General features: G+C 37.1%; 6 protein-coding genes across 6 annotated transcripts; 2 read left to right on the top strand and 4 right to left on the bottom strand.

Annotated features, from left to right (window-relative positions):
* Window positions 1-549: 549 nt before the first annotated feature.
* LOC107189756 lies at window positions 550-2,444 on the bottom strand. Its single transcript, XM_015578369.1, has 3 exons — window positions 2,083-2,444; window positions 1,798-2,009; window positions 550-1,711 (listed from the first exon to the last, which is right to left on the bottom strand). The coding sequence occupies exons 1-3, from the start codon at window positions 2,365-2,367 to the stop codon at window positions 550-552; spliced, it is 1,659 nt and encodes a 552-aa protein (XP_015433855.1). The 5' UTR covers window positions 2,368-2,444.
* A 1,647-nt stretch (window positions 2,445-4,091) lies between these two features.
* LOC107189780 (calcium-transporting ATPase type 2C member 1) lies at window positions 4,092-12,432 on the top strand. The gene is made up of 16 exons (XM_015578404.1): window positions 4,092-4,360; window positions 5,740-5,910; window positions 8,339-8,542; window positions 8,619-8,708; window positions 8,783-8,880; window positions 9,250-9,508; window positions 9,576-9,912; window positions 9,994-10,382; window positions 10,468-10,624; window positions 10,693-10,863; window positions 10,953-11,268; window positions 11,343-11,528; window positions 11,610-11,757; window positions 11,825-11,917; window positions 11,980-12,121; window positions 12,207-12,432. Exons 2-16 carry the CDS (start codon window positions 5,809-5,811, stop codon window positions 12,338-12,340), a joined length of 2,826 nt encoding a protein of 941 aa, XP_015433890.1. The 5' UTR covers window positions 4,092-4,360; window positions 5,740-5,808; the 3' UTR covers window positions 12,341-12,432.
* An 852-nt stretch (window positions 12,433-13,284) lies between these two features.
* On the bottom strand, window positions 13,285-14,113 carry LOC107189781. Its single transcript, XM_015578406.1, has 3 exons — window positions 14,060-14,113; window positions 13,528-13,640; window positions 13,285-13,420 (listed from the first exon to the last, which is right to left on the bottom strand). Exons 1-3 carry the CDS (start codon window positions 14,078-14,080, stop codon window positions 13,303-13,305), a joined length of 252 nt encoding a protein of 83 aa, XP_015433892.1. The 5' UTR covers window positions 14,081-14,113; the 3' UTR covers window positions 13,285-13,302.
* Window positions 14,114-15,005: 892 nt separating this feature from the next.
* LOC107189690 lies at window positions 15,006-15,895 on the bottom strand. The gene is given in 3 exon segments (XM_015578272.1): window positions 15,006-15,173; window positions 15,294-15,425; window positions 15,849-15,895. Coding segments are annotated over 3 exon segments (321 nt in total). The 5' UTR covers window positions 15,870-15,895.
* Window positions 15,896-16,803: 908 nt separating this feature from the next.
* On the bottom strand, window positions 16,804-19,557 carry LOC107189691 (beta-1,3-glucan-binding protein-like). Its single transcript, XM_015578273.1, has 8 exons — window positions 19,422-19,557; window positions 18,685-18,912; window positions 18,284-18,492; window positions 18,016-18,152; window positions 17,771-17,937; window positions 17,347-17,675; window positions 17,069-17,170; window positions 16,804-16,999 (listed from the first exon to the last, which is right to left on the bottom strand). Exons 1-8 carry the CDS (start codon window positions 19,555-19,557, stop codon window positions 16,898-16,900), a joined length of 1,410 nt encoding a protein of 469 aa, XP_015433759.1. The 3' UTR covers window positions 16,804-16,897.
* Window positions 19,558-21,892: 2,335 nt separating this feature from the next.
* On the top strand, window positions 21,893-25,152 carry LOC107189708 (G1/S-specific cyclin-E). The gene is made up of 3 exons (XM_015578300.1): window positions 21,893-22,299; window positions 22,762-23,374; window positions 23,481-25,152. The coding sequence occupies exons 1-3, from the start codon at window positions 22,286-22,288 to the stop codon at window positions 24,225-24,227; spliced, it is 1,374 nt and encodes a 457-aa protein (XP_015433786.1). The 5' UTR covers window positions 21,893-22,285; the 3' UTR covers window positions 24,228-25,152.
* The last annotated feature ends 128 nt before the right edge of the window (window positions 25,153-25,280 follow it).

Below are 25,280 nucleotides of genomic sequence, written 5' to 3' on the forward strand. Positions count from 1 at the left end.
AGAAGTTATTGTTAGTTAAAGGTTTTAAATTTGTGAATTTTACTTAATTGTTGAATTATTCAAAAAAGTTAAAATTATTCTAGATTTTGATAATGTTGTAAAAAACATATATACGTATTTAAAGCTTCAAGGCTTATTTGCCCCCTTAAAATTTAAATTGAATATTAAAAACACTTCTCTCAAAACAGCTTTCAAATTAATAGATTTATTAATAAGTTACATATAATAGAATTACATTGCCTGCAATGTGTATTTTTTTATTCTGGCAACATATGTATAAACTATATTTTAAAATTGTGGCAGTGTGAGCACTGTGAAAAAAATGCAGTATTTTGACCTATGCACATGAACACTCTATGAACAAATTGCATATACACAAGAACTTGAAAAACTAGTTCATAATAAAAGGTAAAAAAATACCAAAGTACCAAACAGTAATATGAAAAACTTAATCTTATTCTATAATACAGTGTGCATAAAATATTTTTCTTTAAAATTGATCATTATACTGCGATTCAGTAGACAAGAAAATTAAAAGTTAATACCTCATTATTGAAGACCTTCAAAAATACTAAGTAGGTCAGTTTGTGTTTCAGTGTGACTAGTCTGAGTACTTAACCAGGAACGGCATGCGCCCATTGATATGTTGCATCCAGTTTCACATATCAGAGATTTTGTTTGCGTTTCGGTAGAAACGGTAGTGTCCTCAAGTTGGGTCCAAGCCGTTTGCGTTTGAATATTAGATAATCCTAAGTCGGATGGTAGTATTTCGTCGCAAGTCTGTGTACACGTATTACTGTACAACAATTGTTCCATGTTGTCTAGATTATTCGTGGTTTGTGTTTCGATGTTAGAACTTAACGCAAACGATCTAGTTAAAGTATCCGAATCAAAGAACGATTGTGAATAATCTTGTTCAGTCTGAGTCTCTATACTACTGAATTTATCATCAAAAGTTTTGTCTGTAAGCATAGGGTCTGCTCTTGATATACTATTTGAAGACACAAAGGAGTATCCTTCAACAGCCGCAGACGTTTCTTCCGCATAAGGTAAAGTCATCAGAGCAACTGTACTTTTGGGAACACATTGTATTAGTGGATTTGTACTGTGCTCATAAAATGTCTCAAAATCTGTTTGGGTAACATTGTCGTTTAAAACTTCAAACATGTCTTTTTCAGGTATTGTTTGAGTACCTGATGTACTCTTTTCCTCCCAAAAGTCATGCAATCCAACATCGTCGCGAAGTGGTAATGGACTACTTGGAAATAAATTTGGAGATGTAAAATTGTCAAGATTTAAGTCTTCCTTCAACAGTGTGTAATCAGGATTTTGTGACACGCAATTTTTTCTACGTTTCTGATTCTTCAGTGAACTTTTAAACACTTGTGAAACTGTTGTGGTCTGTGTTTCCATAGACATAACATTCTGCCTAACTCTTTGGGAAATGCTTGTCTGTGTCTGTTTAGATACTCCACGTTTTCCACTGTAATGGTGGCCATTGCTAATATGCTTTAATGGACTTGATATCCTTTTATTTCTCTTATACTCATCTGTTTGTATACCAATGTCTACGGTACTTTTTTGTTTCGTATCATTATTATAAATAGATATTTTATTTTCCGTTTGATTTGTTGGTAGGATTGTAATCAGCTTATTTATACCAGTTGGATTGATCGGTAAAATTGATCGAATTGTTTTGGAATTTGTGCGTCTGTGAAAGTATTAAAATTGTGATATAAATGAATGATAATCATATTTATCATAAAATGCTTGTTTCTCTTTTTATAACCAGCTTACCTCAAAACATTTTTGTATTTGTCATTTATGGTATGCAAGGATCTCTTTGCATGTGTAAGTAGTGCTTCATAAGAAGTATAACTTTTTGAACAAGAACATGTAAACTCTATCCCACATATTCTCATATGACCTTCTTTAGCTGCTTCAGTGGAGAAACTTTTTTCACAACGGGTACACGCGTATGTCTTTTTTGCATGTACTTTAAGATAATGCTAGATGCATATTTGAATAGTACATTTCATAAGATAATTAATACACTTGTAACTCTCTGCTGAATATACTAACCTGTTTCAGATATTTCATGCTGGTAAAATGTCTTTCGGCATTCAAAGCATAAACGCAGGACTCGACAGGACAATGATACTGAACATTCTCTTTGACTGCTTTGTCTAAATTTTTACGCTGATGCACCTTAAGGTCGTGCAGTCGATATCGCGGCTCGTTTTGAAAGACGAGTCCGCATTTCTCGCACTTAACATTGTTTGTGATTACACTGAGCTCTTCTGCTGTCGGGCAGATACTTTTTACACATCTAATAGACACTTTTTCTGCCGGTTTTATTTCTTCCATGGGAGGTAACTTTACCGCGGCACTCTTGAAACAGTACACAAACTACCGCCGTTCAGATGACTGGCAATGACTGTCAATCGATCCACATACACACACACACACACCCAACCTATCCAAATTGACTATCGTTTCCCGTGCAGCGCCACTGTGTTTCAGCGGGTTAAATATACAGGCCGGTCAAAATAAAGTTTAATTTATAGGTATATATATTGCATTAATTTATAAATATCATTTTCATAAATATCAAATAATATAAACATGTAAGGTTTTTTTCATGAAGAAAGTAATTTACGCATTCATATATTTTCTCACGCGCATATGCGTAGCCTGCAAATACGAACGTATACGGACTTCCTTTGGATACATCCTTTCTTCACACCTTTTCAACTGAATGAAAATATATCATGTACCTATTTTTTTTCATATAGACGTAGTCTGTAATATTGTGAACATCTTATTACATTTTCTTTATGAAAAACAACATTAACACGGTGAATCGTTTTTCCACTTCCGCAGCTGTGTTGCTACAAAATTATTCACAAGTTCTTATCGAATATAAACAGATCGATCACATGCATGTAAAAACAAACAATGTTCGATGTTCACGACGAACATGTGTATTTTAGTGTTTTTATGTTCTGTTTAAAGTACCCAATAATACATTGAAAATGTTGCGTCATGTTTACATACTACAAAAAAAATATCCTTAATTAATAAACGTGGAATCACTAGTCTTGATAATCGAAATATTCTGCGGAACTAACTAAACAAACCTATGATCGGGTCGAGCCCTTATTTTCATAAAACCTAAAGCAAAATGTAGCTCGAACTACATGATCATCAATATTACATTTTGAAACCGATAAACATAAAAGCATTGTTCTAATATTGTGCAAACAAAATAAATGATGTCTTTCAACAAATTGTATTTAAATCCTTACAGAAACCTATTCTTCAGTCTAAAAAGAAAACGTCGCACGAAGCTATAGAGCCATGTCAATGAACCGTAATGTCGTTCAATTAAACACGGCTATACTAACTCACTAAGCGGGAAAATTGAATAACCAACGATTCCATTCTCTTGTTTGCGTGTATCCTCACTGTTCCATTCTCAAAATATACTGCACTATCGTATCATAATATGTATATTTTTAGTTGGTCGAATCAATAAATCTCTGTAAATTATATTTATCATTATCTGCCTCACGTGAGTCAACGACATACTACACCATCCACTCTTCAAATACTTTAACCTCTTCACAGATTTCACCCTCTTCATCACTAATTGTCCCTAATGCTCCGAAATTTACCAACGACTTAATACCCCCTTACGTGCCATAGAATACATTGTAGCCAGCTAAATAACTTACATTTATTGCGCGTGCAAGAATATCGATTTTTCGATTTCCTTCTGAAGTATTTACCCATATAAATAACCGTTGAATTTATCTCAGTAATTCAAAATGTGAATGCATTATATTGCAATCGTTTTTATCCATACATTTCATTAATGGTCTCGAATTTTGACACGAAAGTCAGCAGGAGGACATAACGTGGTCGAATTTGGAAGTGCAGCGGCTTTAAGGTCGTCGTACGCTGGATCGACACAGTCTGCTCCACTTCCAATACAGACGGACACGTTTCATACACACACGTAGGGACACATATGCAGCATCGAGTAGTGTCCGTAGCTGCTTTCCCAGATCAGTACCCCAGCACCCAGCACTGTGCGAGCGGCGCTGTTCGCTACACCGCCGCTACTTGTCACTCTGCAGTTACACGTCAACCGATCATCGCGTTCCCAGTCTTATCTTGTATGAGTGCGTACAGAATCTCTTGACAAAGACGTCACCGATCAACCGTTCCGAAACACGGCTTCGGAATTGCCGAAAATTCACAGTTTGTGAAACCATTGTCGCGCACGTTTCGCCTGGCAGCGCATCAGGGCTCGATCTTCCGACGTGCCTCGGATATTAACAGGGTTATCCTGAGGGTACGATATTTTCGTTGCGAATACTCACATTACTTACATATTCTATTGTGTTTCCACTGATATGAAGATGCATGTGCTTCGTATTCATTCGCTGGAAAAACGTTGCTATTGATTCAGGGTAGCGTGTACCTACAGGACGGTCAACAGATAGTTTAAAATTGATATTTTTATAGAGGGTGCGGCGTGATTCGCGATACAAATGAAACGGGGTGATTCTATATACAAAAGTATACATTTTTTTGTGTAGAACTTCTTGTTTAAGAAAATTGGGTCTGAAGATTCATTTGGTTTGCTTATAAATACTTGAGTATCATTTAGCTAACGTGTCTGTTTAATAGTGTCTATTTTCACTTGCATCGACGTTTATACGCTTCGACAGTAGCCTAAGTTATACTAAAGTATTCGTTTGTTTTTCTTAACAATTTGATAAAAACTAATAGTTAAGGGATGGTAACATCAATAGCTAGCAAATGTCATAGCGTCATCAAATTTCAATTAGAAGTTCATCCCGTTTTCGATTGTACTATAAATTACACAACACGTTGCATATACGCATTATTCTAAGTAGAAATCAATTAGCACGCCCATCTTTTGAACTATCTGGTAGCTACTGATATAGGTATTTCTTTGATTACAAATCGTACACGTGGACTATACTGTTTGGCACGAACAATTTAATATAGTTACGATTGACTAATGATAAATCTATCTTAATAGATAACGTTCCTTCAAATCATGTAAGAAACGTATCTGATTGTTATTGATTGAATATGTTTAATTCGACGTTCATTATTTACACTTGAGATACGACACTTATTCAACGATTAGCTGTAACTGTTTCGAGTGTGATTATTGGTTTATAAATAAAAGAGAATGTTTCTTGATAATATTTCACCGTTTCAAATACGTTTATAATTATTGGGGTCATTTTCAAAGACACGTAACAATTCGAACAGACAACGTCCAAAGCTATTCATACTAAATACACGTCGTCTTCCTAGTTGAACATCGAAATCCTCAAAATTCTACTCCAACATGTTTGCCAGCATTAATTCCGGCTAACTACGTAAATGGAATAACTGTTTCTTTGACTATAACATTCTCGAAAATACTCAATTCTCAGCGAGCATTAAATTTTTTTTCGTTCGACCTTCGCGTGACTGGAAATCCGCGGAACACTTAACCCACACAAACGCACAGCACACTCAATGCGTTCGTTTGGTGTTGCGGCAGGTATTCATTTGGACCATGAGCTGTGTGTTCCCTTTTTTTGAAACCGTGAAGCCGGATTAACAGACAGATATAATTCGATTCGAAACTGTCAGGTGCAAAAACCTGAAACTTTACGAATTTGATTTAAAACCGCAGAAAAAATACAGTGTTTTGTAGTGCCGGTTGCCGGTTGACGGGGTACAAGCGAAAAAGAGAGACAGATCTTATTAGAAGAAATGAAAGACACAGCGAATAAGAAATACGAACAACTATTCGACGATAATGAACTCGATGTCACCGCGGATAAGGGAATCAACGAGAATGCAGTACTGAAAGAGGTAAGAATTTTTAATTACGTCTAGTACCTATGTACTATGCAGAACTGACGAGACGATTAGTGGAATGGCACAGGAGCAAGAGGAGTATACATATAGGTATTCCGCTCGTCTGCGTGAGTCCGTTTGTGAGGCTCCTGTTAACCAATGGTCTTTATACTTGCTTTATGATTCGATTGTATGTGTGACGGCTTAGGCCAATAGTTCCCTAGAGCCAAAAATGTGTTTAAAGCGAGGTGTGTTCCTTCCACTCTGACCAATCGTACCAGCAGTCTTTCCGCTCGTCATCCCGTCAGTTCTGCACAGTACTTAATGTTACGTTACTGAACAATACTGAGCGACAAGTCACCGGAAAAATGACAATTTGCTGCTGATTATTAGCTAACACGCTTCACGGTCAGGGATTATTATGTCACATTTTCTTCGACGAATTCTAAAGATATCCTTAATTAATAAACAGGATTAAAGTTTTAGAAACAGACGATAACATGCAGAATTTTTAAATTATAATTAACTCGTTAACTGAGTGATGTAAACAGTACGATGTTCAAGGTCACAACTGGTCAGGTATTAAACATACAGACTGTGAACATTGTGCATACACAATGTGGCTGTTGGAAATATACATATATATTGTATCAATAAATTTATTAATACTAACAACTATACGATAGATCAATACGGACACACAATTTCTGGGCAACCTAACATAATAAAAAATTTACTTTGTATAAGCTAATAGAATTCTTAAACTTCACCGTAACCGTAGTACGTATCTTCAAATGTGCGGTATCGATCGAGTACTTACCCTGCCAACGGCACCTGCCAGGGTCGCTATTGTTACCTGCAACTCTGCGCACAGATAATACATTAATTTCTTATTAACAATCATTAATTCCTATCGATGGAGAAGAGTATCCTGCACACTCTTTGTGTTAGGTTTAACAATTTTCTAATAATAAAACACGATATATGTAGTATCTTTTCGGGGAATATACCCCAACAATCAAAACTACGAAATGAGTTGACCAAAGGTAACTACTACAATTATATGGCCTTGCGCGTTCGTAGAGAAATGGATCGATAATCACTGAAATGGAAAATCGAATGGTAATAATCCGTGAAGCATTCGAAAGATTGTCTTTAGTACCAAATAATAATTACTAAGCACATTAATGCTGCCTTAAGCAAATTGGAATATCTGAAATTTTAAAAGCAATTGATAATAAAAAAAATAGAGACCAACAGAAACAGTAAACTATAGAAATACTATCTACATTTTACTCTTTCCACTGTATCTATAAGAATAATTTATAAGGATCAGTAAGTAATCAGTATTAAAAAATTTGAATCCGTATTTCGTAATCGAAGAACAAACCTTTTATGTAGAGTCGAAAGTACTGGAACGTTGTTCCAGACTCCGAACGTCGAACGCAATGGTTTCAAACATAAATAATGTAGATCGAAATATACGTGCATATATATCTACTCGAGTATAAGTTATTTTGTAAATATGTTGCATCTGTAAGTAAATATATATTTATGTATACATATATTTGATAGAATACTTATACAATGAATACGCGCGTATGACATGTATAAATATCTTTTGGCCATTATACACTCATATCTGATGTTACATATTTTCTCAATCTGTCAAAATTTATAACAATGTTTACGTATAGTAACGTCTTCGAAAATGAAAATTCGATACATTAAAAAGCTACATATGCATTTTAATTTTGTCACCTTGATTCAATGTAGGTTAGGAATTTCAATGATTCACGGGCACTGTAAAAGAAATTTATTCGTGAGAAAATGTGACTAATGATATTTTCAATTTTTTTTTATACTTGCAGCATAAATATCTATCGATAGTTGCATACGTTGCACCTAATCTCTTATTGGTTACGTGTACTTGTGACACATGTACTCTTATCAAACGTAACATGCGACGCACGTGTTGTTAAACTGACCGTTAGTTTGATCTTAATTGCTGTTTTATTTTCTATTCATGATGCAAAGAAGAATATCGTATTCGTTGAAAATTTTGAAATCGGTGTATTGTTAAACTCACACAAAGTTGACATGAAGAATTGTACATATTTAACCATCATTACGAATAACAGTGTTCTGTAGTAAAAGTTCGAAATTTTACGTTCAATGACATATGCGTATGTCATGAAAACGTGGCAGTGAATTGCTTAAACACAGTGGCGTCTGTAATTTTGTCATAAATTTCTAAGTAGTAATTATTTAATATGTATGAAAAATAAAAAATCTACAAGTATTATGAAAAACAATGCTTTGTGCATTACTTAAAAATGGCTGAAACCTGTAGTTGAAGGTATAAAATTGTCTATAAATGCATATAAAAAATTGTTGATGAGTCAGCTGTAATAATACTATGTATTATTTGTTATTGTTTAAGGGTCCTAAGGATCAAAGCCCAGAAATGTGGTTAACAACAGCTGAGGCAGCTAGTCTTGGCACTGAGGAAGTGGCAGCAAGGTTGCATGTTGATGTAAGGACAGGATTGTGGTGGCAGGAAGCTGACCACAGAAAACAGTTAGTTGGTTTCAATGAATTTTGCGTGAAAGAAGAAGAACCAACATGGAAAAAATATGTTGAGCAGGTATCAGACACATTTAATGCAATATCAAGCCTTATAATAGTAAGGATGATAGTAACAAGACAATTCATTTTTTCAGTTCAAGAATCCTTTAATTTTGTTACTACTTGGTTCTGCTTTTGTTAGTGTATGTATGAGACAGTTTGATGATGCTGTCAGTATTACAGTGGTAAGTGTTATCTTTTATAAAATTAGTTTCAATATGTAATTAGATTCTAAAATATGACAAATATTTCCTTTTAGGCTATCATAATAGTAGTGACTGTTGCATTTGTACAAGAATATCGTTCTGAAAAATCCTTAGAAGAATTAAACAAATTGGTGCCACCAACATGTCACTGGTAAATAAATTTATGTTATACTTCTTAAATGAGATTTTTATTTACAATATCAAGTATCAAGTAAGATAGTATTTTCGTAGCATTCATTTAAATTAACATTTCCTTTAGAAGTATGGTCCTTGGAGGATATATTAACCCTTTATATGGAGCATTCCTTTGCCTTGTTAGGGAAGAAGATATAGTATCCAATTCCAAACAATAGATCAATAAAGGTGAAACTCACTTGTCTGTAACATCCACTTAAAACATCTTTGTAACATCCCATGTTAGGTTCGGGGTCAAAGTGGCCGCCTCTTACAAAAGATACACAATAATGTTACAGTATTAACAATTACTCTGTTATAGTAATGGTTTCACTGTCTTTTTCAGCTTACGAGAGGGCCGTTTAGAAACATTTCTCGCTCGCAATTTAGTTCCTGGCGATATAGTTTATTTAAATATTGGAGACAGAGTACCTGCAGATATCAGGATATTCGAAGCAATAGATTTAGCAATCGATGAGAGCAGTTTTACAGGAGAAACTGAACCAGCACAAAAGTCCACTGCGCCATTACTTAAGACTAATGGGTTGACAACAAAGAAGAATATTGCGTTTATGGGCACATTGGTGCGCTGTGGAAATGGAAAAGTAAGTTGCACGATGAGGAGTAAATGTGATACAATGCATGTATAAATAATTAAAAAATAATTTGTAGGGAATAGTTGTTAATACGGGTGAGAAGAGTGAATTTGGAGAAGTTTTTTCAATGATGCAAGCAGAAGAAGCTCCAAAGACACCTCTTCAAAGAAGCATGGATATTTTGGGCACTCAGTTATCCTTTTACTCGTTCTGTATTATTGGTATCATTATGCTTCTTGGCTGGATCCAGGGCAAAGCTATACTTGAAATGTTTACTATCAGCGTCAGTTTGGCAGTAGCAGCTATACCTGAAGGTTTACCTATTGTTGTAACTGTGACTTTAGCTTTGGGTGTTATGAGGATGGCTAAAAGAAAGGTCATTGTCAAGAAGTTACCAACAGTTGAGACACTCGGTATGTAGGTGTACAACATTGTTACATAACATTTATCTGATTTGGACGTATGTGTGTTAATACTATGCTACTCATGCGTAGGTTGCGTGAATGTGATATGTTCCGATAAAACTGGTACTATTACGAAGAACGAAATGACTGCAACGATCTTGGTAACTTCGGAAGGATACATAGCTGATATTACCGGGGCTGGGTACGACGATAAGGGGGAAGTGCGAATTCGAAAATGCGACAATTACGACCTCGCTCGCGCTGCAATCAGCAATATGTTAGAAGTAGGATGTATCTGTAACAATGCTATAATACAGAACGATACTCTGCTCGGTCAACCAACGGAAGGTGCATTGATAGCGTTAGCCATGAAATATGGAATGTACGGAGTAGCAGATAAATATTTACGGTTGCAAGAGTATCCTTTCTCTTCGGAACAAAAAATGATGGCTGTGAAATGTACACCGAAGTACGGAGAGGTAAAATAACGTTTCAGCGTTTGAAACTGAATATTTTAATAATGGTACTCGATACCTAATGTTAGATTTCGTACGTGTGTTGCAGAATAGGCAAGAAATATATTTTGTAAAAGGTGCTCTAGAGAAGATCTTGCCTCAGTGTACCAAATACTCAGCTAATGGTCAAGTATATTCTCTTAATCAGAAGAAAGATGAGGAGTTTCTAACAGAAGCCTACGAGATTGGTCAACAAGGATTAAGAGGTAATTACTAATACCGGTTACAACTTATACTTTTACTGTTTTCTTTGGTTACAATAATTTTTTTACAGTAATTGGCTTAGCACGTGGTACATCCTTACAAGATCTCGTGTATGTTGGTCTGGTGGGTATATGTGATCCTCCCAGACCACATGTTCGTGAGTCGATAACAACTCTTCTTAACAGTGGAGTCAAAGTTAAGATGGTTACAGGCGACGCCAAAGAGACCGCATGTGCAATAGGTATGATATACATGTACATATATTTTCGTTTATCACGACTTTCGTAAGTATTATCAAGAAAGTACACCACGTTTAACCTTCTGTTTCAGCAAGTATGATTGGATTAGATGTACTTCATTCGCGATTAATGTCTGGAGATGAGATTGAGTTGATGTCGGACCACCAATTAGAGCAATGTATTAATAATGTTAGCGTGTTCTATCGGGTCACGCCTAGGCACAAATTATGCATCGTGAAAGCCTTGCAGAGGGAAGGTAATATAGTGGGCATGACGGGTGATGGTGTGAATGATGGAGTTGCTTTGAAGAAGGCTGATATAGGCATAGCGATGGGTAAGAATGGTACCGACGTGTGCAAAGAAGCCGCGGACATGATTCTATTGGACGACGATTTTGGAACAATTATGTACATATTAACTTTTTATTTAATATTTATTTTTACATTAGATGTATATGTCTTCAATAATGTGTCCATTTTAGTGATGCAATTGAAGAGGGCAAAGGTATTTTTCACAACATAAGGAATTTCGTAAGATTTCAATTAAGTACTAGCATAGCCGCTCTTTCTTTGATTGCTCTTGCCACTCTGATGGGTATACCGAATCCTTTAAATGCAATGCAAATTCTTTGGATTAATATCATTATGGATGGTCCACCTGCTCAAAGGTAATTTAAAATGAAAACAAAATGTATTGATGGTAATTTACTTCCTATCGTAGTACTGATATATTAAATTGTTTATTACAGTCTGGGAGTTGAACCAGTTGACAAGGATGTTCTGAAACAAAAGCCACGTAACACGAAGGAACCAATGATTACTCGACATCTCATTATCAATGTACTATTGTCAGCCACTATTATCATTCTTGGTACTCTGTGGGTATATAACAGAGAGGTACGAAGTTCTTCTGTTACACGCAACGCATTTATTCCGACGAAGTTTTTAATGCCTTTTTTGTTAGATGGTAAACGGAAACACTGCAAGGGATACAACCATGACATTCACCTGCTTCGTTTTCTTTGATATGTTTAATGCCCTGAGTTGCAGGTCACAGGTAATAAATTGCAAAACTATTTAAACGTTCGTTCTTCCTAAACTGAAACTAGAACATTTCAGACGAAATCAATATTCACTATCGGTTTATGGAGTAATAAGATGTTTTTGGTAGCTGTAACGTTATCGGTAATAGGCCAGATGTTAGTGATCTATTTTCCCCCATTACAACGAGTTTTTCAAACTGAGGCTCTCACGGCAAAGGGTAACTAGACATTGAATATCCTGTGTGATTCACAATTCTGTCTGTTTTTATATATATTAATAAATGATATTTTATATTTTGGCAGATATCTTGTTCCTCGTCGCGTTAACATCGAGCGTGTTCGTAATTAGCGAGATAAAGAAATTTATAGAGAGACAACTGTACAGACGACGAACAGGTACACAATATTACAATAAGTCAGAGATGGATTTTGTATGACAGTTACAGTCTGCCGAAGACAAGGCGGACAAGGATCATTTGGAATAAACGCCCACCGAACATCGTACGGGTAGTAGTCGTTCGTTAATCAACATAATCTCGCTATAATTTGACTATGCTTGCACATTTGTCACTTTGTATGTGCACTTGTCACGACAAACAACCAATTCTCGCGCCCCTTTCCGCGCATTGAGTTAAGATTCAACCACAATGACTGGCGATTTTTTAAACATTTACAAATATTTCTGACTCTGACGTAAATGATAGTCGGTTTTTAGGCGTTCTTATAGTATTAGTCGTTCTCACTTCTCGTCTTTACGATGGTTATTCGACACGTCATAGACACTAGCGACGCTATTGCACATTCCACACACTCGTCGTAGGAGAGTACGTGAATTTCAAAGCTATAAACTACTGGTAAACGTATTTGTATTTGTAGGGGTACAGCATCGAAGAATCGTGATCATTTTAACACATTTTTCTAACTCGTTCAGATTAATGAATCGATCCACCACCCAGAGCACATCCGGTTTAACATCTTTCTTTTTTCGGGTCACAATGTTATCTCGGAAGACAATATCTCGAGTAATAAAAATATAATCGAAGAGACGATGAAACATAAGTTTATGACATAATCAAGTATACACAAACCGATTGCATTTAAAAATTACATTTAAGTATAATTGGATGAATAAACGATCTTGTAATGTTCCTTAAATCTATGGTGAAACCCGATGTGTTTCCGCTAACAAGAAATAACATAACAAAAAAAAAACAAGAAATGTACTGATAACGCACAAATAATGTACTAGGCTGTAATATATTAATATACTAAATGTTTACACGCGAAATAGTACAAAGTTTCTTGTAATCGGAAGCAGAATCGTGTATATACTATGTATCACTTTACAAGTAGTTGAACCATTACTGGTAGATTTTCGTGGCATTAATACTCCCTTATATTAATGGATCCCCTCAAGGGCACTATAAGTTTTGTATTGGTAAAGATCAGGACCTCCATAGCCATAGAGTAATTTTCCTCTGCCATTCTCGTCATAGTATGGATAGCGATATTTGGGCCTGTATACGATAATTAGTACATATATTTTGACTACTATTACTTTTATTCAAAGTAACTTGTGTAACGGTCGTAGTAAATTGAGAATTCTAAAGTTCATGTCCCTCACCGTTCAAAGTATTGAAAATTGGGCGCCTTTGGCTGAGCTATCGTCGCCTCGTTCTCAGCAATCAACCCCAGAAGAAAAGCAACAATCACCGTTGCAAAGATCACGGTCGTCCACTGCGAAATCAGGTCGATTAACGTTAAACGTGTCGAAACCGTAGCTTGACAAAAACGGTGTCGTTAGTACATAGTTGGTAACGCGTCTAAAATTATACGTGATAACTTAATTGCACCGTTACTAGAAGTACAGGTTCATGATATACCTACAGAACGAATAGCGAAGATAAATGATAAAAAAGGCGAAAGAATTATTTTCATTTTCGTTTACGAAATATTTATCACATTGAATATTTTATGGTAAATATTGGCAAGATAAAATAAATGTGCACCGGAAGGGGTCAAGCAGTCACCCACTTTAACAAAATCGTTCCTTCTTTAGTGTTCTTATCGTTACGCGAACAATTTTCACGGTATTTAAACCATTTTTTCAATCAGAATTTCATGTTTCTTTAATTATAATACGTCATTGTACTCACAGAAGAAGCCTGTCTTGCCATAACGCTGACCGCCAGGAACGAAAGTTTCGAAAGTTCGTCGATATTCGCGTAACAACAAACAGGGTCTGGCTTCCTACCGAAACTAGGCCCAATGGTCCCGATCGCGTAACTGAATTGGTTCTCGACGAATGGCAAGAGACGGTGATACACTACGGCCCGTACGATCGGTCTGTTTCCGTTTTTCTGACTCCACCTTTTGCCAGCCTTATCCGGGAATCCGTTACCGTGCTTCTCCACCTATCACCGCTCCCCACCTTCGTTCTTCCTTCGACGCCGACCAAGTGAAAGTCGAGAACAGGTTACATTGTACTTTGTACAGTTGTTGCACGTTTGACATCGTGACGACGATCCAAGGAACCTTGAGACGTACACACGTTGCATCCCCTTGTTCCCCGAAATTCGTCGAAGGTCGATTACGCGACGACCGGTGACGAAATTTCTCAAGGTCGAAGAAAGAACATCGTTTCCATATTGGTCGAGTTAGAACTTACGCCATTGGAGAGAAGTTGCGGGGAGAAAGAAATAGAATCATTGATAATGTATATTCTCAATTTATTTCGTACAATTGGAAAGATCTCTTGTACCTATTCACTGTTTTATAAAATACGGGCATAGTTTTAGGAGTGGATTATGCTCATTTATTTGACTTATATTTTTAATTATTATATACGTGGTCCAATTTTTTAATGTCTTGTGTATCCATTTTTCATGAAACGCCCTATATAAGTTTACATCGGATCAAAGTTTATTGCTTTTTCCAGGTCACCTATATTACTCTCATCATTCTATGTTTTTATGGTGAAGAAGTGACCATGAACAATCCAACTGTACTTACTATAATACATCATACGCCTTATTATCAATGGAATATAAGTCTTAAACGAAATTGTACATTGATTTTCAGCCTACTTCTATTTACAAATCATTAACTTTTTTTATAGATTAGTTTTCACGCGGGCGATCCCCATGGTCCTTTGTACCCGATACCCATGCCGATCTTCGCGATCGCGATGTCACCGCGACGGCCATTTTCCTGCTCGTATCTGACTCTTCTCTGCTTCCCGACTTCCGGATCGAAATCCCATTGTGTGCGCTGTGTGATGCAATACATATATATACATATATCGGTTCAGTCTTACTTGCCGTGTTTTCATTACATTTTTTAGTCATTTTTAATTTCTTTTTTTTTTATTTCATACAAGAAACTACTTGCCTCATGGATGATCGGTACCCCCGCTACGTTGTATTGAACGAGGTCGTGAATAAATGAGAAAATGCTAACTGGATCGGCGGCTGATCGGCATTTGTCGCTGTGAAGTGTCAACAGGACGACGGTCAGAATCACCTGAAATGAATTAACGTATCGAACGAAAGGTACATTAAGGCAATGCAGGGTTACGTAACCGTGCAAGTCCTGATTCGAGCGAGTGCTAAACAAAAATATCTCAAGAATTACAGTCAATTATTAATGGCCATCAATTATTGTTATTATTGTACAAACAATGTTGTTGAATTGCATTTAAATTTGTTAAAGAGTCTGCTGTAGGTTGTTTCACTTCAATGCAACAACATATCACTGATCATTCCTAATTTTCAATTGCTTAACTCTTAACTAATAACACGATGTTGTTAACTATTGAACTAATCATTGTTCTAACAGTTTCATTAACTGATTCCTTTAGTGTATTATTAAAATAAAATACTCTTTAAGTCGTGTAACTGTTAAAATAACTTTCTATTTATATGACTAACGAAACGTCGAAACTACCAAATTACGATGGAAATTCATGTTGATCCAACTCGCGACAGCCGCGCGTAGAGTCACGTAGAAGGATAGACCTGTGAAGCGATGACGCCGTGACGAGCGTGGAATACTAACTAAATCTCGTCTGTCTCCTCGGGCACGCCAAAGTCCGTGTACGTAGAGGAAAGAAGAAATCAACTGGACTCTGGCGCAACGTCGTACCCAGTGAAAGTAAAAAAAAGTCCGACGGCCAGGATAACGAGGCGCGAGCCGTTTGAAAGACAATGCTGCGTTTCGTTCATCGAATGACAATTCCGGATCGATCAACGGTATTCTATGCACGATACCCTCCCCCACCCCGAGAATATAAAGGTGACACTACGGAATGAACGATGGAACTCTTCATTCCGTGTCTTCCTACCCGGACGTTCTAACAGAAGCACTAAAAAAAAGAAAAACAAAAAAAAAACACGAAAAAGAAGTATGCGTTTCATAATTCTTTCGTTAATATTAGTAATCGCGGTAAGTGGTCTGTTGGTGCGTACAAAAGAAAAGTTAAGCGTAAAAAAAGCTATTCGATACATTTTTATTACGTGTACAGATGTGCATAGCGGTTGAGTCTACGGTTCAAACGCGAGTGGCCAGGACACTGCCGTTCGATTTGTCTCCCTCGAGATGGGCAGGGATGTTCCGGACACTCTGGTCTGGCGGAGGACTCTGGGAATGGCCGCGAAACAGCATCCAGGGACTTTTACGGTTGGTAGCCACGCCGGACACGAGAAAAAAGATGACCTTCGAGTTCAGACCTGACGATGGACCAAGAGCATCTCACGATTACCAGAGACGTTACGGACACCGTGGACAGTGGTTGATAGACTTATTGGGTTCTGGATTTCATCCTGATGCCATCTTTCGGCAGCCTGTGCCGGCCGCCATCTTGGTACCACCGCCGCTTCCTTTGTGATCACTCTGTTTCGCGCGTATTCCAGCGAAGTACGGATAAGTGGAGTTACAAAGGATAATGTGATTAATATGTGTGGCGTGTCAGAGGTTCCTGGATCGGAGTACGGCGCTTAGATCGCCCGTACTTTAATGTAGTCTATGGAAAGCTGTGTGTCCCCTTGCCTCCACGTGCTCAGCCAGTTGTTCTCCGCTTGACAGAACTGGTATAACGCCTGCAATGAAAAATGCATTGTTAAGTATCGATTTGATAATAATTCAGAAGTAGAAGCGGTTGGTGGTACCTTTGAGGCTACATTTCTCCAGGGTTTCTCATAGTTGCCGCTTATGGATCTGTCGGGGAAGAGGACGTGTCCTCCGACTGCTACGCCCACATTGAGATAAACCTGGGAGTATACAAACAATTAATTTAATAAAATCTAAAAAATCAAATACGTATTTTTGATTCGTACATAGTTAATTTAGAAACTGATTGATAACATCGTCAAACGTAATAGCCGAAGGGAAATTACGTTTCTTTAAGTAAAAACAGAATGTTTATGAACAAATAGCAACTACTTACTGGAATATCGTACATAGCCGGCACATTTTGTACTCCATACTGTTCGCCATCAACTTTGAGAATGATTTGACCGTTCCTCCACTCGAGTTCATATACGTGGTAATCATCGAACCACGGTGAAGTCGAAATCTTCGACGGAAGATGCAATCGATTGTCTTGTTGATTAATGTTGCTTAGATTTATCACGTGTACGCCACCCATAAGAAGATGACTGCTTACATCCTGACCGTCGCGCAGTCTCAGCGAAGGATTGCCAACCGAATGAGCGATTATTATGTTGCAGAAGGATGACATGTTTGAAGGTTCATCTGAGCTTTCTAGAGTGATCACTAAAACAAAAAGGTGAATATTAACGTTATCCTGACCTACGCGAACAGGGCACTGATCTTAGAGCCTGAATTTCACGATAATAAATGTAACGTACACGGATATATCCAATCACCACGCGGTAATTTAGCCCGAATTTCGATCTTTCCATACAAAAAGTTAAAAGACGGCTTAGTATTCAATCGTCCCGATGCAATGGGAGGTAAGATGTTCCAGCCAAGCGCGGTTCGTTTGCAATCCCTGGTATCGATTTCCCCGGTACACCTGAAAATACATCGAATAAATGAAACGTCGTGAGAATAATATAAACAATACTGTTTCACTAAAGAGTAGTATTCATACTTGTTCAGAACCATAGTACCATCCTGCACGAACTGATCACCGAATTTATCTTTAGTGAGAACCGGTTTAACGTGCAACGCGCCATCCTTGACGTAAACGTTGTCCTCGTCGTTCAGGTATACGACAAATTCAAGGTTCTGAAATAAATAAATAAAATATTTTTGTTATCTCTGTAATGAAAATAAGACTGATCCACGAAAAGAACGGTCCACGTTTATATTTACAGTAGAAAAAAAGGCCTTCCAAGAACCGGTTACTGGGTACTTACTGGAGGATTCGAGAAACGTTCAATGATCTTCCAACGATTTTTATCTAGTGAATCGAAGTTCTCCTCGAATATTAATTGACCTGAACAGACGTTGTTGCGTCTTAATTGTTGAGTCTTCTCGTCGCGAACATATGTCTTTGTTTCTGAAGGTATCAGGCAACCACCGCTTGGTGTACTGCTCATTGGTGTTCCATCGTAGTTGTAAAATTCTAAGCAGTGTAATATACAAGATAAAGGCGTAACTGTTATGTCCTAACAAAAACTGTTTGATATTGAAGCGATCGTCACGTAATGGTATATTTTATTCTAGAAACATTTCGGAGAACACCTTTTTGAAACGATTCAAACGGTCTGTGTTTCACGGGAACTAATTTATGTTCTTTTTTTTAGAGGAAACCAACCAGTGACAACGTGTTGTTGATCGAGTAAATTGTAACCGAGACGATCGTAGACTACATGGACCCAATAATAAATCGTATCGCCAGGTTTCAGTTTAGTGCCCCGATCCTCGTAAGTCCAACGGCCATTTTTTACTTTTACAATGTCCCTGGCGATGGTCCCGGCCTCGAGACCTTCAAAATCTTCGTTGAATTTTACGTGGTAAGCCACCAAAGAGATTCCATCCTCGTCTGGAAAAAAAGGATTATTTCAATTGTTCGTTCAGTTATTATTATTAATTTTTCAAGTTGTAACATTGAAACTTTGAGATATTGATCATTTTGTTTTTTGACAAAATCGTATCACAGCAAAAGTAACGATAACGATTCGGGTTAGGTGAAGCATAACGGCTAAATAACATTGATACACGGTTTTGCTAGTTGTGGGAGGATTACGGTATTCTCTAGAGACAACCATCTGTTCTTTCAGATATACCGATGGAAATTAAATTATAAAAGTTTTTAATTTCTTGTTTAGCTTCTATGTTAAACGCTATTTCTAATCAAGGGGATTTTCATAGTTCTTTGAACAATGTCTCTGCAATTATCACTACATTTCACAATATGTCAAGCTTTTCCTCCTTCGATATATATTCCGTTTCTTGTACTCGCCGTATTGCTCAACGATATTAACATGACTATTGTTATAGGATGATGTATTTAACTTGAATTAAGATTAAAACAAAGAAATGTCTACTTACGGGGAATTGACATCCGTAGACCTTTTGGATAAAGCGGTTCGACGGTGGGAGTAGGAGGAACATATTGTGCCAAGTTTTCCTGGAGAACGTTAAACAATAAAGCAACGAGAATCCACTTGATAGTTGTGGCGGTCATGATTGCATCTGATGACTTCGCCGGTTGAAACGATACTGAGGCGCCTGGGACTGGCGTTGATTATATTGCAAACAGGTTTCCCTATAAATATACATATCTTGTCTCGATGATACTGAGCAGTTCGTAGTGAAGTAGCATTTTAGCTCTTGCGATTTGGTCATTGACGCAAAGTATTTTATTTGTCGAATCGACGCAGATCCTCGCAGAAACGAAGACCATTCCTGTACAACTCGTAGAGGATGACTTATCTGATGTGATCGGCTGAAAATATTCATAAATTTAATCCCCAAGCATTGTTAATTAATAAATCTTATTTTAATCATTCCTATTACACCAGGATGTTATAATTTTTTATGGTGTATGTATTCTTGGTATTTTTCTTCATCGCTACTCGGTCAATTAATAGTTAATAATGCGGCAATTAATATCTTGTAGTTGATATCAGTTTTGAAGGCAACATATTTATATTAAATATAAAATTTGTAAACGGTGGAGGGACTATCAATGACACTGTCGTGTCATCTCACGGTAAATTTGCGAACTAATTGGTTAGTAGCTTGAGCATTTTGTTGTAGATGGCGCCACACGTTTTTTAAAACTTCATTCGCCATTTCGTGTAAAAAATTAAATATTAATTAAAAACACAACTAAAAGTTACTTATGCAAAACACAGATTTCTAGAGATTTGATAAAGCATTCACCAAACACCAATGCAGAATATTTGCGATTTATGTTTTTTGAATCATTAGAAACAGCATCGAAAATGTTTAAAATAGACGGCCAAATATCTTCCGGAATTGCAACATCGAATAAAGCGCCATACATAGGTCATTTCAGAAACTACAATAATCTGTTGATAAAAATGAACCGTATAAAAAGTAGTAACCGTACTTATCATTCTGCTATTTTGTGGTACAATAATTTGTTTAGAAAAAAGTGAAATTTTAATGTGAGAAATGCGATGAATTTTATTTCCAAATATTATATTTTCCTAGCTACTAAAATATTTCAAGTCTAAAATACACTTTCCCACGAAAGAAGGAAAAATGTATGTCTATTCCTTTACTAATTCCTCGTGTAGGACCTTCCTAGATTGATCTGGTCTATTTTCTTCGATCCGCAACTACAACGATGAAAATAAATTTTAACGAAGCTGATAGGTCGCATAGGATAGCCCTAGTATTTCTGCCAACAGCATACAACATTAATAACAACGATCATTTTAATCGGATGACTTTGATTTGCAATTTATAAATTAAACAGGCTAATTCATCTGTTAATTTATTCTTCGGAGCTCCTACATTTTTCGAGATGTTAATACTAAGCCGTGTAAATGTTAACTGTATAATTCTTGACATATTAAAATGGAATTACTCGTTAATTAAACAAATATAATGTTGTTTATTTATTCATTTGGCCAATTATACCATTATTAACAAATGCCATTATAAAACAGAAAGGTCCATTTAGAAATTCAATGAAACACCTAAGCTGCTAACTTACGGGACACCAGGTAGGCACGATACGTGGCAAAGGCGGTCTTCTTATTATTTCCGTGGCTTGGGATCGCGCCTAACAATTTACGCGCGTACATTTCCCGCGTGGCTTGGGCGTAAGTGCATGCGTGCATTGGCCCCCGCGGTTGTGTGCGTTACGGAGGATCAGCTGAGCGCCAGCTGTGCTCCTCGTAACGGCCAATGAGAGACGCGCTTACGGTTGCACAGCAGCGCCACGGATGTACTGCCGGTGCGCATTAGTTTCGCGTTCCCGCGAAAGCAATTCGTAAACGCTAGTCCGCGATTTAAAACCATCATTCTGTGTACATGTGCCGCTATCAACAGAACAAACCGACAGCTTTAAGTGAGCAGTGCACGGTGGATTCGAGTGTGACCTTAAGTTTCCTCGGTTTTGGTAAAAGTTGTGGTATAATCGAGCGGGAAATACAGATGCGCAGTACGCGTGGGTGCTGTGACTCCTCGGATTTATGCATCGTCTGTACGCGTTATTTCGCATTTTAATACGAATGTATCATACTGTAGCAGCAACATACGATTCTCCCGGATAATATACGGTGTTTTGTACAAATTTCCGTGACATTTTCACACGGAAAAACGTCGTGACAAGACGGGCGTCTGTCAAACGACGCCAGCGTTACACCATGTTTGCATAGTCGATAAATTCAATGCATAGCTACAGAAATACCAGGATTTTTGTATTGGAATTGGATAATTGAACCTTGAAGAGACACTTTTAATGATACTCGGTTGTTTTCCGCCCTATTGAGGTTATGGTGTATATATAGAGGGCGTGACTGTGGCAGATTGCAAGCAGGGGTTGGTCATCGTTTCGCGCGCTGGTCTCCCGCGCTTCGACTTCCACGTCCCTTAATTTTCTCAAGATTTACCGTTCTGTGATATTCTGAGGCATAAAATAGCATCAGAAAGGATTACGAGGAATTTTCGTGTGTCTTAATTCGTTGTAAACAAGAAGTTACGATATTAAATATTGAATCAAAGGCAGCCAAGTATACGTGCATTATGGCGATCGGCTGCGTGTGAGCTTCGCGCGCTCTTTTACTTTTCGGCCTTTTTCCTGGGAAAATTCTTCAGCATACGCTACAGAAATACAGTGGATGTTCCATCGAGGTGTCTGCGAGTCGTTGCTTAAATTAAAAAAGCCTGTTCGCGTTGGGAATATTTTCTGAACACGTCGACAATTCTACGACAAGATGCCACAGACGAGGTAAGCGAACGACTTTCCATTTGGTCCTGAAATTTCGTTTTATCCTCTAGATATTTCGCCAGAAACACTTCCAGTTTCTTGGGAATTGATTCATTTAGTCTGAGAAATCCATTGCATTACCTAATTGAGAAAAAAAATGTAAAAATATGCGTGTATAACCTTTTTTAGTGGGCATACGCTTTTTCGTAGATTTATGGGTATTTCGTTAATAATATATGTACCAATTTTTATTAAATGATTTATGAGCCATTCATGGGTTCCTATAGTAGTATATGAAATATGTACATGATATGTACAAAGTTGAAAAAAATATTAGACATAATATAACGTACTTCTTTGATGCATTGTAGAAATGCTTTGATTGATTCTATTTCAATGTTACATTTTCTTTATTATTTTTAAACATGTATTTGAAGGTTTTATGAGAACAATATTAAAAAATGATCTTCTTGGTGTATTTAGTTTACAGGGAAAAAAATCACAAACTTATTTGCAAGGAGGCAAAGTTGCAACACAATCTTTGAAACGGAAAAGACGTACAACAGAGCACTCTGAGGATTCGGAGAATGTGTATCCTCCTAGTAAAATACCAGCATTGTCGAATGTATCATATACAGAGTCTTGTCAATCAGTGCATTCATTGGAAAATTCATGCACATCTCATCAGGTATCTCCATTGAAGGAGCAACAGGAGCCAGCCACATGGTCAGAACTACGAAATGCCACTTGTTTCCTGACACCATCTTCATCCAATAATATCACAAACAGACCTAGTCCTTTGCCTTCCTTTCCATGGGCTGATGGTTCCCAGGTCTGGTCTCTCATGTGTCTGGGAGACCAGAAGACTGTTACCCAAAGGAACCCTCAGATGTTTCAAAGGCATCCAACATTACAACCACGTATGAGGGCAATTCTATTGGACTGGTTAATTGAAGTCTGTGAAGTATATAAACTACATAGAGAAACTTATTACCTTGCAATGGACTACATAGACAGATATCTGTCCATTCATCAAAATGTACCCAAGAATCAGTTGCAGTTAATAGGCATCACATGCCTGTTCATAGCTGCCAAGGTTTGTATTTGTTTGTTTTTTCTCTTTTGTTATTCTTCAATTAGAGAATTGAGTTCATGGAACTAAAATATACATATATATATATTTGTTTTTTTTTTATATACAGGTTGAAGAAATATATCCCCCCAAAATAGCAGAGTTTGCATATGTCACAGATGGAGCATGTACAGAAGAAGAAATTTTAGGAAAAGAATTGGTCATCTTGAAAGGTCTTAGTTGGAATTTATCTCCCATTACTGCTCCTGGCTGGCTTAATATTTATATGCAAATTGAGTCGGGTGATTGGTCTAGACCAAGTGCCTTTATCTACCCTCAGTATGGGGGTCTACAATTTTCCCAAGCTGCTCAAGTTTTAGATCTAGCAACTTTGGATGAAGGAAGTTTAAAATTCCCATATAGTCACATAGCAGCAGCAGCCATCTATCACACACAAGGAAGGGAATGTGCCTTGAGGGTGTCACGCATTCCATGGGAGCAACTGGCACCCTGTGTCAAATGGCTCACCCCTTTTGCGATAATAGCAGCAGAAGAAGGTTCTCAGTTCCTTTTAAGGTCTACAGTACCACCTGTGGAGTCTAATTCTGGGTCTGGTCTCAGGGCAACAGTGCCCAATATAGTGATGGATGAATCTCATCGTATCCAAACACACGTAGTCGACTTGAACATGTTAGAAAGGGCACAGCAGCGATTAGCTGATGACATCCCGTCTGTCGACGCAACTGAATCCGATTCTAATACGGAGTCTGGAAGACAAAGCCCAAACGATAGCGGCCTTTTAACTCCGCCATCTAGTAGTCAGAAGAATTCTACAACACCGTCACGTCCTCCGCCACAGTTGCATCCATATACATAATTATATATATGTACACTTCATTCTTGAACATGAAGTGGTCTGTTTACCAACTGTTGGTGAATGATTTTAATTAGACACTATAGTGTGTATGTCTACTAGGAGATATCGTTTCATTGCTTCGAATAACACTGCCATCGTGTAAATTTGCACGTGTGTTACAAACTATGGGATCGCATCCGTGCACGGCAGATACGGCACGTACTGTTAATGTCGTATATAATACGGTGCTTCTCTGTATAAATCCATTGTTTCATGCAATGATACTTCTATTTGTTGTAGTAAGACTTACAGTACAAGGTGTTAACCATTTTCAATGGTGTCCGAAAGTGGCACAGAGTTAATTTAATTTTACTTATTTTATTATAGACGTTTAAAAACAAAAAAGTGCCTTGTGTGAAGAAACGTAAACTTACATGATGGAAGCCTATGGCTTAATTTCTGTGATTATACCCCCGCAGTGAAACACGATGCATTATATTAATACGTTAGGGTGAATTATCAGTTATTAATACTGCCAGAAATTCAGATTAGTGCCTTCAAAAGTGTCCTTAGAATGCAACTGTTTTTATTAGTGTCAATTTAAAGGAGAGCATTGTGAATAGTATTCTTTTATATAATTCGCTTTATTTTAACGCAGCGTATTATAACAATGCGTTACTGAGCCGGGTGAATGTATTTCTATGTATATGTACATTGTGAGGTACTGTTAATAAGTACACAAAAAAAATAAAGAATAGCGGAGCGGGTGCGAAGGAATGAATGCATGAGCGATAGATAAGACTACTAATTATTGAATAAGAAACTTCGTGATCGATTTACACTGCCTTGCATGTAGTGACGCGGCGGTTTATACACATTTATATGAAAAATTTGACAATAAATATTTGTAAATCTCACATTTAAATTGGAGATTTTTCTTACACAGCTACATTCTTATTAACATCTTCAATGTCGAGTACAACGAAAAAAAAAAAAATTACATTATGATACAATTACAGAATCTAACCAGCAATCTCGTGTAGTCAAAAAACAGTCGACGATTGTTCGTATGTC

Source organism: Dufourea novaeangliae, unplaced genomic scaffold (genome assembly GCF_001272555.1).
Source record: "Dufourea novaeangliae isolate 0120121106 unplaced genomic scaffold, ASM127255v1 scaffold162, whole genome shotgun sequence".
Classification (NCBI taxonomy): Eukaryota; Metazoa; Arthropoda; class Insecta; order Hymenoptera; family Halictidae; genus Dufourea; species Dufourea novaeangliae.

Coding starts and splice junctions, on each gene's coding strand:
- LOC107189691 (XM_015578273.1), bottom strand. CDS start 19,557: ATGACCGCCACAACTATCAAGTGGATTCTCGTTGCTTTATTGTTTAAC. Junction 18,153..18,283: donor AACGTTTCTCGAATCCTCCA/GTAAGTACCCAG, acceptor TATTTATTTCAG/AACCTTGAATTTGTCGTATA. Junction 17,000..17,068: donor GGAGAAATGTAGCCTCAAAG/GTACCACCAACC, acceptor TTTTCATTGCAG/GCGTTATACCAGTTCTGTCA.
- LOC107189780 (XM_015578404.1), top strand. CDS start 5,809: ATGAAAGACACAGCGAATAAGAAATACGAACAACTATTCGACGATAAT. Junction 11,269..11,342: donor GACGATTTTGGAACAATTAT/GTACATATTAAC, acceptor TGTCCATTTTAG/TGATGCAATTGAAGAGGGCA. Junction 11,918..11,979: donor CCCTGAGTTGCAGGTCACAG/GTAATAAATTGC, acceptor AGAACATTTCAG/ACGAAATCAATATTCACTAT.
- LOC107189708 (XM_015578300.1), top strand. Junction 23,375..23,480: donor GCCTGTTCATAGCTGCCAAG/GTTTGTATTTGT, acceptor TTTTATATACAG/GTTGAAGAAATATATCCCCC.
- LOC107189756 (XM_015578369.1), bottom strand. CDS start 2,367: ATGGAAGAAATAAAACCGGCAGAAAAAGTGTCTATTAGATGTGTAAAA. Junction 2,010..2,082: donor GCATGAAATATCTGAAACAG/GTTAGTATATTC, acceptor ATATGCATCTAG/CATTATCTTAAAGTACATGC. Junction 1,712..1,797: donor AAATACAAAAATGTTTTGAG/GTAAGCTGGTTA, acceptor ATACTTTCACAG/ACGCACAAATTCCAAAACAA.
- LOC107189781 (XM_015578406.1), bottom strand. CDS start 14,080: ATGGCAAGACAGGCTTCTTCT. Junction 13,641..14,059: donor TGGCAAGACAGGCTTCTTCT/GTGAGTACAATG, acceptor CTGATTTCGCAG/TGGACGACCGTGATCTTTGC. Junction 13,421..13,527: donor AATTTTCAATACTTTGAACG/GTGAGGGACATG, acceptor TATCGTATACAG/GCCCAAATATCGCTATCCAT.